Source organism: Fonsecaea nubica (assembly GCF_001646965.1).
Source record: "Fonsecaea nubica strain CBS 269.64 chromosome Unknown Scaff51, whole genome shotgun sequence".
NCBI lineage: Eukaryota > Fungi > Ascomycota > Eurotiomycetes > Chaetothyriales > Herpotrichiellaceae > Fonsecaea > Fonsecaea nubica.
The window spans coordinates 171,209-185,057 of NW_019173724.1; the positions used below are offsets into that span (position 1 = coordinate 171,209).

At 52.6% G+C, this 13,849-nt stretch overlaps 5 protein-coding genes across 5 annotated transcripts; 4 read left to right on the plus strand and 1 right to left on the minus strand.

Moving 5' to 3' along the window:
* Positions 1–380: 380 nt before the first annotated feature.
* Positions 381–1,167, plus strand: AYO20_07390 (hypothetical protein; the record flags this gene model as incomplete). The annotated part of the gene is made up of 2 exons (XM_022645676.1): positions 381–635; positions 688–1,167. The coding sequence occupies 2 exons, from the start codon at positions 381–383 to the stop codon at positions 1,165–1,167; spliced, it is 735 nt and encodes a 244-aa protein (XP_022498391.1).
* Positions 1,168–1,649: 482 nt separating this feature from the next.
* AYO20_07391 (hypothetical protein) lies at positions 1,650–2,935 on the plus strand (the record flags this gene model as incomplete). Its single annotated transcript, XM_022645677.1, has 2 exons — positions 1,650–1,961; positions 2,102–2,935. 2 exons carry the CDS (start codon positions 1,650–1,652, stop codon positions 2,933–2,935), a joined length of 1,146 nt encoding a protein of 381 aa, XP_022498392.1.
* A 547-nt stretch (positions 2,936–3,482) lies between these two features.
* On the plus strand, positions 3,483–4,619 carry AYO20_07392 (hypothetical protein; the record flags this gene model as incomplete). Its single annotated transcript, XM_022645678.1, has 2 exons — positions 3,483–3,765; positions 3,820–4,619. The coding sequence occupies 2 exons, from the start codon at positions 3,483–3,485 to the stop codon at positions 4,617–4,619; spliced, it is 1,083 nt and encodes a 360-aa protein (XP_022498393.1).
* Positions 4,620–5,237: 618 nt separating this feature from the next.
* On the plus strand, positions 5,238–8,423 carry AYO20_07393 (hypothetical protein; the record flags this gene model as incomplete). Its single annotated transcript, XM_022645679.1, has 3 exons — positions 5,238–5,421; positions 5,486–7,378; positions 7,429–8,423. 3 exons carry the CDS (start codon positions 5,238–5,240, stop codon positions 8,421–8,423), a joined length of 3,072 nt encoding a protein of 1,023 aa, XP_022498394.1.
* Positions 8,424–11,437: 3,014 nt separating this feature from the next.
* Positions 11,438–13,321, minus strand: AYO20_07394 (hypothetical protein; the record flags this gene model as incomplete). Its single annotated transcript, XM_022645680.1, has 1 exon — positions 11,438–13,321. The coding sequence occupies one exon, from the start codon at positions 13,319–13,321 to the stop codon at positions 11,438–11,440; it is 1,884 nt and encodes a 627-aa protein (XP_022498395.1).
* Between the last annotated feature and the right edge of the window lie 528 nt (positions 13,322–13,849).

Sequence of the window (13,849 nt, forward strand, 5' to 3'; positions counted from 1 at the left end):
ACCAACCAGCTCTTCTTGCTGTATTGATAACTGTCATCTTAGCATCTCGACTCATCGGCTGAGACTGTTCAGAGTTCGCATCCTCAGTCCACTCTACCACGGACTGCCACCCCTCCCACTCATCCACCCACAATCTACTTGTATTCGACGTGATTCTAGCTCACAGCCTCGTTCGTTCCTGTCCCTCTCTAAGCACTCCACGATATTCGATCTTCTTGAGAACATTCTTCATACCTTCGCCAAAGTCTATCAGCCTTATCTCGCACCTCTCCATCTGACCCAGCACCGTCCCATAGAACACAACCCTCAGTCGTCACTCTCCGAACGACCGCAACGGCCCGCCGCTTGTCCTTTCTCTTTTCTCGCTCTAGACGAACACAATGGCAGGTCACAAGGCAAGAAGGATAGCCAAAGATCTGGCGGACATTCGTGCAGACTCAACCTCTCAAATCTTTGCTGAGCCTGTTGGGGATAGCATCACAGACCTGAGAGGATCGTTCAAAGGGCCTTCAGGGACACCGTACGAGGGTGGTACATACGAGGTCTCGATCAAGATACCTAATGAATACCCATTCAAGCCGCCAGTTATGAAGTTTGTGACAAGGATCTGGCACCCGAATATTTCCAGTCAGACTGTATGTTCATCCACTCAACTGGCCACTCCTGAGTGACTGACAGATTCTTTAGGGCGCCATTTGTCTAGATACGCTAAGCACCGGATGGTCTCCCGTTCTAACGATCAAATCTGCCATGATCTCATTGCAGTCGTTGCTTAGCTCACCAGAGCCCAAAGATCCCCAAGATGCGGTGGTTGCGAACCAGCTCATCAAGAACCCCAAAGAATTCGAGAGACAGGCACGAGAATGGGCGGTGAAATATGCCGGGGCTCCCAGGGCTTTCATCGGTGAAAGTAGCGGAGGGGCTACTGACAAGGACATCGAGGCTGCCGAGAAGGAAAGCCAGGAGAGAGAAGCCCAAGCCAACATTGCCGTATACGACGGCTACAACAAAGACCTAATTGACCGGTTTGTCATGATGGGATTTGATGTGGAGCGCGTGGTGGAGGCATTCAATTACGTGGGCATTGATAGAAACGGTGGCCAGGACTATGAATTGGAAGAGGCGTACATGGGCGACATCACGGCCAGACTGTTGGGCGAGCCTTAGGTGCGCTGATATACCTCAGAGCTACCTGGTTGTTCTATGCATAAAAAGCGCTGGTGTTGATATGGTAGGGTTCGACGGCCACCTAGACGGTGGTTTCGGCAGGATGTACATCACGAGAATTATGAACCATACGCTGCCTTTGATATTAAAAAGAAAAAGCTGTTGCTGGGGTGAGCATCATCTGCAAGGTCTGACGCTGTTTCAGCAACTCTTCATAATGTATTTAAGTGCTCCATGTGACGAGGGAGAGGCTGAGACTGCGTCTAGAGTACAACGTTGCTTTCGTTGATATGATTGGGGAATTCTCCAAAATTAAGCAGGCTGAAACTTCACTCTCGACCGTCCTTGTTCTGTGTCTCAACTCTCCACATACGACATCCCCCTTCATAGACCACACACAACTGGTAGATGATTCTCAAGCGAGTGAGATCCAACATTCTGAACCGATGATCGCATAGCATGTCAAATGATCACATGACGCCATGATTGAAGACGACGTCTACCGAGCCTCGTCACAGTACCGTTACTGGTCCTACACCAAGGAGTCCCTCGCTCGAATACGAGAGGAGACGAACAAACTCGCCTCTCAGCGGGTGAGAGCTGCGTTTCGGCGCGTGCATGCTGCCAACGGGTCGTCAGAGAATGGAGACAATCACAACGATGACACTCGGGCGGATCATGTCGAGATCGAGACCCTGACAGTAGCCGAGGAGCTGAAGATTGTTGAATGGGGGTGTTCTAAAATTATGGACATGGGTGAAGCCATGAATCCGAGAATACCGTCGCATGTGGTGGTATGTTGATATCTCTCCTTTCATGTCTCTCACTGTCCTCTGTCTGACGAATTTTGACTTGTTGCGTCCCCGCCTCCTACAAGCACACTACTCTCGGAATTTAAGCATGGGAGCCTTGTCTCTGAATACGTCGTATCTAGGCTACAGCAATCCAGTACCTCCGCCGATTCTACCTCACAAACTCGCCAATGACATATCATCCAAAACAAATCATGATGTGTGCGCTGTATCTCGCCACCAAGGCCGACCACTTCTACATCTCGCTGTCACGTTTTGTCGCTGAACTCAACAATGTCAGTGAAGACGACGTGAAAGCCCCCGAATTCCTGCTCTTGCAAGGCCTAAGGTTCACGCTGGACGTGCGGCATCCAATGAAGGGTCTCCAGGGAGGACACGTCGAGATGAACGTCTTAGCAGAGGAAGGGAGATTGGGAAGCAGCATCACCAAGGCTAGTGGGAGCGAGAAACGAGTCGGTGTCGCCGCGGACAAAGCGAAGAAGCTTCTGGCTACAGCGGCACAAATGACAGATGCCTATTTCCTCTATACACCCAGCCAAATCTGGCTTGCTGCGGTCATGATAGCTGATCGAGAGCTCGTGGAAGCGTACATCAGTGCCAAACTCGATGCTCTGCCACTACTGGCCAACGGCCCTGACGCCACCGCTGAACATTTCAAGCAAAAGTTAACGGCGACGATCGCTTCTTGTGCTGCCCTTCTCGAGTCTTATCGAAGCTCCGACGACGACGCTGCCCAGCGCAAGGAAATGAGACGAATCGGCAAGAAATTGACCGTGTGTCAGAATCCGGAGAAGATGGACATCGTGGCAGTAGCAAGGGCAAAGGCGGCAGCAAAGAGGGAAGGGGCCGAGGGAACAGATGCAGAAAAGGCCCTCAAGAAGCGCAAACTGGAGCGGGAGAGGCTGGAAAGGGACGGAGATGTGTTTGGACCGGAATTGAGGGATATCAAAGGTTGAGATCGAGGAATGAGGAATGTAACTGCTTTTGCAGCCGCACTCCTCTGCTGCTATAGATGTGCAAGCTATAAGCCATGGGCGTATCTACTTGCCCCGATGACTGCTTAGCGCTACAAAGGACCCAGAGAGTTGGACATTTGATATCATTGATATATTCATCTTACCAGGGTGCTTGGTACAGCGACATCAACTTGGACGACCAATATCCTCGAATTGAATTAATAAGACCTAAAGGAATAGGGAACAGACATTTCTGCTCATCGGTCTCGAATCGGAAATTTCAGCGCGCGTCTGTCCCGCTTTGACCATTGGGGAGTTTCTGGTGTTACATCGATGACATGATTTTTTTTTTGTTGATCTGCTACGGTTTGCGGATATATTTCCCTTTCAGTATTTTGACACGTGAAGGATCTCAACAATTGCGTATTGATTGCAAAAGCGCGACATTGATTGTCACGAACGAAGCATAGTATTTATAGTCACCTTCTGTGACAGTGCTCGCAGTCTAGGTGACAGGAAAAACTCACAGGAACAGCTTTATACAAAAATGGCCGGAGGCAGATACAACATCGGAATCATCGGATATGGCTTGAGCGCAAAGACCTTCCATATCCCCTTCGTGAACGCGGTTCCGGATTTCAATCTCTATGCCATCGTGCAAAGAAGCCCGAAGCCGGACGACGATGCGAGCAAGGACTGGCCTAACATCAAGCCATACAGATCGGTGGAGGAGATGCTGAAGGACGACCAGGTCCATGTCGTCGTTGTCACGACGGCGCCAGAGTCGCATCTTCAATTGGCAAAGGCCGCACTATTGGCGAACAAGCATGGTATTTATTTCACATCCTCGGTAAGATTACATGGACTGATTGATGGGTTTACAGTTGTTGTCGAAAAGCCCTTTACGCCCACGTCGGCTGAAGCACAGGAACTCGTCGATCTGGCCAAATCCCAAAACAGGATTCTCACCGTCTACCAGAACCGACGATGGGATTCGGACTTCTTGACGTTGAAGAAGTACATTCAGGATGGCACGTTGGGACGTATAGTCGAATTCGAGACTCACTTCGATCGACATCGACCAGAGCCGCCCCCAGACAACTGGAAGGCCCACCATGCCCCCGGGACGGGTGCGGTCTATGATCTAGGGACTCATCTGATGGACCAGGTCGTCAGCTTGTTCGGTATGCCAGAGAAGGTCACCGGGTTCGTGGGGTCACAGCGAGAAGTGAACACCACCGGATTGGAGGACTCCTGCACAGTGCTGCTCCATTATGCGAGCCCGAAGATGTTGGTCACGGTCAAGGCGGGAGTCGTCAGTCCAGAGGTGAATCAACTGAGGTACTGGGTTCGCGGAGACAAAGGCTCTTTCAAGAAGTTTCACCTCGATCCGCAAGAGGACCAGCTTCGGAAGCAAGGTCTGAAACCCGGAGACAAGGGTTATGGCATCGAGAGCGAGGACAACTATGGGACCTTGAATCTGTACAGAGACGGCAAGATTTCCAGCGAAGTTGCTCCGACCGTGGAGCCTGCGACCTACACCGAGTACTACCGACGTCTCGCTGCCGCGCTCGATGGGGATGTTTCTCAGATCCCCGTGGCCCCTGAGCAGGCCGTGGGTGTCATAAGGCTCGTTGAACTCGCCCGGGAGAGTTCGCAGCAGGGGAGGACTTTGACTGTGTGAAGGATTGCCCTATCTGGCTCAAGGCCCTCAGTAGGATTCGTGAAGGACGAGATAACTTCGACCACAAGAGAAATATAATGCAGATTCTTTTGGGAATTCCCTCCTTTTTCACTAATATGTATGTGGTAAGGCTGTGTGAGGCTGCAAGGCTGCGCCACGGTGAAGCATATCCCCGCAGATACTCTCATTCCCACACGGAATATCTCAATGGAGAAGTTTTGTCAAGGGAGTTACGCGCCATCCTTTCAAGGTGCCTTGTAATAGAACGACGTACACCATCACTAGGTGCTTGGTTTCTACGAGGTTGTCTCTGGCGCCCTCGTCTTCCATGTCCAATGGATGCAACCGACTCCTTCGCGGCTCGGTTGGGTCCAGCCTGGTGTCTCCCGCCCTGAGACTTTGCACAACTTGTTGCCAAAAAGAGCTCTCTGTCAGCCAGATCCTACGCCTGGAGAGATACCGAGTGGCAGACTCGAGATGCTCTTGCGAGCCCGAAGGCCAATATGCGCCTGGTGCCGCATCACCACGCACCACCCTTGAACGTGTCTCGAGTACCACGAAAAATACTTCGCGCAACCTCCTGCCTAGTCGCTGTCTGGCCAAGGCACATCATGCCTCATGTCGGGATCTTTCGCGCAATCCGAACACCCGTATTCAGACCTTCCATACCCGTTCGGGGTCGTCGCTCAAGAACTCTACCAGAGAATGCGGACCTACTCCGACTCTGCCCAGAAAGCCGCCGTCACCATCACATCCGAGTACTGTCCCCCAGCCACAATCAAACCTTTCGAAGCGAACAAGCGTGCAATACCCTCCTTATCTTTGCATGGGCTCGCTCACTGCGGACAAAACACGACCCGGCAAAGGTGCCAATCCCGAGATATCTTTGCCCAAAAGCCCGGTCCAAGAACGAGAGCAGGAGAAAGAGCGTCAAAGGAGGGAGGAGGCGAGACAGCTAGAATCCGCACGACAGGAAGAAGAGGAGAGTCGAAGAGAGCTGGAGGTTCTGAAAGCCAGAGCAGAGGAACAGCGGATACGGAAACAGGCAGCTCACAGAGCAAGAACGGAGATTATTGCGCGCAAGCGAGAGGAATGGATGCATCGATCCCGCAAAGCTCAAGACCTCAGCGAAGAGATCAACAATTTCCCATTACACGACAAGGCCAGCATCGATCGTTACCTGAAGCGCTGTCGTCTGCTCGAAAGGGCAAAGCACCTGGAGTCCCAACTTACAGAGTGGTACAGCGAAGGGGGTCTCAATGAGCGAACCAGAGACATTGGCAACTCGATTTACTTCGATGTGAGGGAGGCGCTCAGCGACGAGAATCTCGCGCCGATCCTGCGAGAGCTCAATGACTCGGAGCGCTACTGGGCCTACTTGCGGAACCCAGACATTGTCAAAGATGAGAAGCCCGGGGCGTCCTTGCCGACCAGGGTCAGACTCCGATTGTACGAGATCTTGTGGCTTCGCAACCGAGTGATTGACACGGCTTGGGTGATTTCAATGACATTGCACGATCTCCGACAAATACGAAGGCTCAAGGCTCAAGTACTGTGCTCGGCGGAAATTTACAGCCACCACAAACTCACCTACCCGCTGCAGCTACTGGTCAATACGATAGGCCTAAATGCGGAGCGCATCATGGAGGACTACTTCCATCTGAGACGCATGTCGGGGCTTTTCTACAAGCCCTCGTCGCGGCGCTTGTTGAAGCTGTTTTACGAAAGCCCGTTTCTCTTCCACGGCGCGAAGCTGCGCTGGCTGAGCAGGATTGCGATTCGTGATGTGCGACAGAACCTTGAAGAACTTGCAGACACCGCCCTCCAGAGGGATCTGTTTTCCAAACTGCGACCTCTGATTGCACACAATCGAGATTTCGTGGGCCTTCAAAGCTCTTACGCTGGCCTGTTGACCCTGCTCAAAATCCCCTCCCGTTCCCCACCAGCTCGGCTGAAGATGAAGCTGGAAGAGGCGTACGGCCATCTCTCCGACACTCAACGTGACGTTCTGCTCCTGACCGAGTTCGTTATGCTCTGGTCTGGTGTTCGCAAGCTGTGTTCGGATAAACCGAACCTTGAAGAAGGCCATCGTTTGCTGGCAGAGAGAAGTGATTCTGCCCCGACTGCTTCGTCTGTCGCTCGCTATAGTGCCGCACAGCTTCGAGCTACTGTCAAGCATGGCGTACCCTGGCAGACTACTACTTCACTGTATCCTCTCGGTACGGCGATCCCAATCCACTACGTCCTTACGTACTCGGGGCTCCGGATGGTGTTGCCACGGTTCACTGGCTGCAAGGTCCTGGGCTTTGACACGATACAGACCGCCAAAACTCAGGGCACTCGCTTGGTCGAATTTCTGATTCTTGCAAGTGACCACGAGGTGGCGATTATCCATATTGCATTGATGAACCAGTTGTCCCTCATCTCGAAGGAGCCCTTTGTTGATATCATGCAAGACGCTTCGATTTTGAAGGTCGGTGCTGACGTCGAAAACCAGAAGCAGTTGTTGGTGAGCGGTCCGTCGATTGAATTGGACGGCGCTGTCGAGCTCTGTGATCGTCTCAGCTATGTCTCCCCTTCTAGTGCGTTATCGTCCAAGGACCGGTCAGGGAGTATTCTGTCAGCAATGGCTTCCCAGGTCTTTGGCTGCTCTTTGCCGGCTATCGACCTTCCACGGGCGTTGCGAGATCTGCTTATAGGGACAGAATTTCGTGCCATTAGAAGGGTCGGATCAATCGAACCTCTCCAGTTTCTTCATCGTGGGTCACAATTCTCCTCAAAGTGGGACGTTGCTAACAAATCACTCCAGATCTCGCCTCGCGCGCCTATGCTGCACTGCAACTGTACCGAGTTACTGACAACAAGGAGATGGCACCGGTATCTAGCTCTTCGGTTTACTCCAACGTTGATGGTCTTTCACTGGGCCCTGTCTTGGTATACAGGCAATCAGGGGTAAACGACGACGGCTTGCCCAGACAACGATGGCTGCCTCGCCAACGGCTGCTACATCTTGCCAGCATTGCAGAACACTGGGCTACATCAATCTTCTGGGCAAGAGTACACACAAAAGACTTCAAAAAGCTTTCGAGGCGAGAGCAGAAAGTCAAAAGAGAAAAAGCCATCAGGAGGCTGACGGCCTATTGCTTGTTCACGACATTCAACGAGCGATTGGATACAATTCAGCGGTATACAGGGATGCGCTTGGTCGCAACTGAGATTCTTGCCATTGTTGATGAGGCAAAGCTTCCCTTGCGCTCAAGGGATATTGAATTACTCGACTTTTGGCGAAAGTGGAAGCGCGAGGAGAATCTCTCTCAGGACGAACTGGTTTCTGCAGATCTCGCTCATGGTCATGAAGCCACCGCTTCCTCGGACTCGCCGAGCTGGGGATCCAGGCGGGAAACGCTGAGCCCAGTTTACCCGCCTCAGGACCATGCTATCAAGTCAATAGGCACACAGCCAGCTTCTGGATATCAAGGCGCAGCTCACGCGGAGCAGTCACTGCGGCGCTTGCCTCAGGGTCTACGTAGGTTGCCACACGATGTCACGCCTCGTGCACTACAAAAGAAGATTCGGGACCCTTCAACAATGTCAAAGGCGCCACTCTCGCATACCACCAAGGCAGGACCGTCCCCACTCCTCTCCAAGCCAGTCCGGAGTGCTCCCTCCCCAAAGCCACGTCTACGCAGTGTAGACTTATCTGCTGCCCCAGATTTCCAGATTTCAACTGGTACGCGAAGCAGTCTGACAGGAGGGCAAAGAAAGCAGCAGACGAAGCTAGAATCAGGGCAAAGGAATGACTAGTCTTGAAAGCGAACGCACCATGGCAGAGGCGACGTGTTGGAAAATGCAGTGTATCTAAGGTTGTTGGTGGGGGAGAAGACAATGACAAATTACTTACTTCAACATTGTGGCGAAAGACCGGTGGAACCGGTGGATCCGATGAGTGCAGACCAGTGCTGGCAATGGAACAGATCTAAAAAGAGGAAGAAAGGCCAAGTCCTGGTGTCAAAGGCCACCGAAGCTGCACCGAGAGGCAAAGTGCCAAGGGATCATCAGAGGCAAAGGCTTCACGGTGGGAATCACTCGAGACCACAGTTGTCAAAGTTGTGACGAGAGCAAAGCTGGAGATGGGTTAGGTGAGAGGGAGAAGAGGGAGAAGAGGTCGCTGGCGAAGGTGTTGCCATGTGCCAGTCCCGGTCCTCTCTGGTATGTTTTGTCTCCCACCACCATGCCTTGGCCTTCAAGCTCAACAACGATGGGAGCGCCGTCTCTCCTTCGATCGAGATGCATTCCAGCAAAATACCAAGTTGCACATTTTGCCGACCATCTTTGAGCTCGCTTGTGGAGAAGGGAACGATAAGTCGTGCTCGTAGTTCGGTGGGCACAAGTAAACCTCCTGGATCCCGGCAACTTTCTGTTTCTCGTTTGCTCTTTTGCTCTTCTTCGCCGCGAGATTTCTCCCGAGGCCTGTCTCGTTTTCCAATCCGGTTTGCGCACAAGGTCGATGGATCCAGGGCCGTAGACCCAGCAAGGCAGAGCCGTGTTCTAGACGTTTGACATACCAAAAGCAGCGGGTAGGAAATCTCTTTCAGAGGCCTTTTTTCCCAAGTCGATAGCAGAGATACGAGCCGCATTCGCCTTGCCTTGTCATGCGGCTCCCCATCACCGTCTTGACCCTACCCTACCCTACCCTACTCTCCTTTTAGTCGCGATTTCTGAATATGGCCAACGTCTTCGAGAGCGATTTGAAATGGCCTATGAGGTTTTAGGTTGAATCAGGGAATTTCGCTTGATCCGTTAAATGGTCTTCTCGGAGGTGGATGGATGAGCAAGCGAACCGAGCCAAGAGATATGAGGAGCGAGGGTGGAGGGAGGAGAGAGAGATAGAGAGCAGAATATATGAGTGATATTCTGATCGGATGGAGGGCATGGGAAAATGCAAAAGGGATGATTAGAACTCTATCTGGATACGAGGATGTAGATACTCGTAGATCGAGGGATGGATGGCAAGGCCGGAAAGGGCAAGGGGGGCCGGAAGAGGAAGAGAGGCCCGATCAAGAACTACCGTGACACAAATACTCGGTCCCTACCGTCCATCCCTCGTGCCATCCTTGGGAACGTACAAGGGGTGGGGGGATGTACATAGGTCACAGGTCATAAGTTTGCTAGGAGTGAGGTATTGTCCCCTCTGACGGGCATTAGTAATCCCCCCCAAAATCCTCTTCCGCCCAATTTCTTCGCGCTGCTTGTAAACGCCGCCCCGAACCAAAACTAAGCGGCCCAGCGGGGCAGGTGTGGCCGAAAGGGGAGCTAGCGCCGTTTGACACGCACTAGTCCGGAACAGGGCAATGTGGTCCAAATAGGAATGGTGTGGCGCACGGGTACGTACCGAGTTCTTAAGTACCGTGAGTGCCCACTACTACTATTAGGTACTTAGTAGGTATGGATGTGGATTCTGCTTACATATGTATTATTTGCGTTGGTGTTGTTAGCGTAGCGTTCTTGTGTTGTTATTATTACTCCGAGGTATTGTACTAGGTACCTAGCTACCTACCCTACCTCTCTAGGTATTTTGATGGGTATCCTGTCTAACTACCACTAGTTCTTCCATTACCACCCTACCAACACCACCACCACCGGCGGCGGGCGGCGCAAACTATATCATGCCATGTCATGTCATGTCCAGTGAGGTGATATCCCCCCCTATCAGCGAAGAGAAACATCGTAGTTTGAGTTAGCACGCCTTCCTCGACCGGTTTAGCTTTGTGTTGAAGAAATATTCTGGATCTAAATACTTCTGTAGAAGTACACACCACTACTTTTCGGAGTCCCTGTACCGACTTACAAGGTACTCTGTGTAGTATCTCAATGATAGCATAGCCGTCGTCTTCGGTAATTTCCGTGAATTCCGGATCAGCCTCGCGCGCCAAAAAAAAATCCCAGACAGATGGACAAGGGACGGATTGTCCCCGTGGGCTCGCTTCTTCGTTCATCCGCTCCTTCGCTCCCTCTCTACGAGTAGAGGAGAAGTCCCGAGCCGGAAAAATACGAGTCGAGTCGAGTTGAGATGTCCTGATGCCCAACACTCCCATTCGGAACCCCTTTGGTGTCGTGGTATCGGATGGTGCCACGGATCTAGCTCGACTGCCTACAGAGTCGGCTCGGAGAATTCATGAGGCGACCTACCGTATCTACCTACCTACCGAGGACCAAGGACATACATACATGCATACATTCACACACCCAAACATGACATTACTTAGTACATAGCATAGCATGGCATAGCATATCATATCGCATCTGACGCGTCTGACGCACTCATAGCTTGCAGCTTGCAGCTCGCAGCTCGCAGCATCTACATGTACGAGGTAATCGGCGAACATTGCCAGGTTGCCAGGGTACGTGCACCCAGAACCGGTTAGCACCTCCTAGCCCCTCCGACAAGGGTACGTATGCCTGAAATAGGCATGGTCATGACCCCGTTGCCGCGAGGTACTCGTATCGTGGCAACCCTGGCGTCTCTCCGTGCCTGCGTGCCTGGACTATGGCTCAAGTGCCATGTGGTGCCGTCTATGGTCTAAATGGGAATATGTGCACCGTTTGGGACTTCAGACAATGCTTCGTGTGTGAGAAATGTGCAAGAACCCATTCCATCTGATAGACAATGCTGCTCTTACTATCCAATCACTTGCAAACGCCCAAAGCCTTGGGAGCCACCAGTCCTATACCGCTACAAGAACCATTGCAGTCAATCATGCTGTAACACTCGTCATCAACCAGGGAACAATGTCGCCCAATGTTTTCCAGAACTAACATCATGACCGACCCCATCTCCGCCAGAAACGTCCTTCCCTTTTGCCCATGCCCCGGCGACCTGGCCTCCCTGACTCCTCTCGCCTCGCAACCCGCCAATAGTACACAGGTATCCCGCTGACCACAAATACAATCACAATTATCGTCTGGACAGGCTGCGCCACCACAGCCCGGCTGACCAGGAACAAAGAGACGCAGCAGAAGATGATAGGCGTGGTAATAAAGGTACGATAGGGTCGCTCCAGTCTAGGCTCGCGTATTCGTAGAACAATGAGCCCGAGTACTGTCAAGAAGTAGAATGTGTATCCGGCGACGCCGTAGAATGTAAGTAGTGTTTCAAACTCGCCCAGGATGATGTAAATCATGCAGAGGAGCATATTCAGCAACATTGCGTTGACAGGCGTATATCCCAAGCCGATGGACTCGTCCCCAAAGAGGCGGGCGAGGCTCTTCGAGAACCATGATCTGTTGCGGGTGTTGATCAACGATACCGGCGTCTCCGGTCCAGAGGAGGTCCCCAGCCCGATCTTCCCAAACATGGAAGGGAGGTATCCCTCTCGTCCAGCCACGTAGACCAAGCGTCCAGAGGTGAAAGTCGTGGCATTCAGTGCCCCAAAGCAAGACGCACCCACAATCAAGGCCAGGATGAGTGCCCCAATGGGTCCAAAGACTTTGCTTCCAAATTGAACGGCAACAGTGTTGGATTTGTTGATAGTCTCCAAAGGCAGGACAAAGATGTATGCGACGTTGGCAAGAAGATAACACACAATAACAGAAGGCATGGCCGTATGAAGAACCCTCGGTAGATCGCGAGACGGGTTCTTAAACTCGCCAGTAACGTAGTTCGTGTTGTCCCATCCGTCGAAGGCCCACAGCCCAGCGTAGAGTGCCACGGCCCAACTAGAAATGTCGGTCGACGTGTTTTCAAACCAGTTGTGGTCGCGCCAGTCTTTGTTGGCGGGCCCGTTGAAGGAGAGGCCAGTTGCCGCTACGATGATGCCGATTATGGTCACCGCGACGAGTGCGACGAATTTGAAAAACATGAACAAATCACCCAGCCGGGCAGCAAAGCGTGTCGAGACGCAGTTGAAGAGGGTGACAAGCATCAGCGCGGCCAGGGCAGGGATTTTATTGATCCATGGATTGATGTCCTCGACCTCTGCGCCGATGGCCGCACGTACAACGTACTCGCCGAATATGATGGCGATGATGGCTGCACTGCCGGGTTTGAGCACAAGAATCGCCGACCAAGTGAATAGGAACCCCACCACCTCACCAAAGATCTTGGCTAGATAGACCTGCGCACCTCCATTGAGGGGTATCGCACCTCCCAGCTCGGCATACGAGGCTGCGCCCGTCCACGCCAACAGGCCAGAAATTGTCCACACCAGCAGTGCTGCACCCGGAGACCCCACGTGTGAATTCACCTGTGCTGGCGAAGAAAAGATTCCCGAACCTATGATCAATCCGACCACCAGCGAGAGCCCGTTGAGGTATGTCAAGGTCTTGTTTTTTTCTAGATTTTGTAACGCCCCTCGTCTTTCTAGAGATAGTGACACAGCTGACGGATTTCCTAGAGCGGTGTATCCTCCTCCCGCAGTCGAAGAAAGTGGAAACAGGGCAGGTGTAAAGTCAAAGGCGGATGAGACGGAGTAGGAACGTCCATGAGCGTTGGGACGAGCGGATGCTGGGTTCGCACTGTCCAGAGGATCCTCATTCTCGAGGGAGAGTCGTCGGGAGGAGGAAATGCCGGAGCGCGAGGACTCTTCGGACGTGGGTAGCTCATCGTGCTCCGAGTCGGCCAGGGAGGCAAGTTCGAGAGAGTCTCTACTCGGGAAGCGCAGTGGCTTCTGGATTTCGGAGAAGCCAGGAGAGGGTGGTGACATGGTGCGTGGGTTGGCGTCGAGGCAAGCTCGAGGGTGTCTGGGTAGGGATGACTAGCTGCCGGGAGTCATGATTCCAAATTGCAACTCGCGTGGACACTTCCTCTTCCACTGAACCTGCCGGTGTAGGTTGAGTGATATTGTTTAGTAGGGGCTGATAGTAAGTCTGGGGGTGGATTGGAGAAGGCCAGGCTGGACGTTAGACTCCGCCAAGCCGCTAATGCAGAGCCAAGGATTGATTGGCGGAGACGGTATCGCCGCTTTTATTCAGCACAGCCGACAAAAAATCAGACTCGCTTGCGGCGTGATGGACAAAGCTAAATCCTGGGCTCCATTATCTCAGCGACCCGCTGGCACGGTGAGCTTCGGGCGGATGCGATCGAATGGCGAATGGCGAAGAACGAGGAAAAATGCCCTTGCCGAAGTTTGCAATTGCTTGCCTTGATATCCTACCGATGGCGGCCCCCGTCCTCAAACCGCCTTGTCGGGAGACATCGACGATGATGAACTTGCGCGACTCGCCTCCCGTGG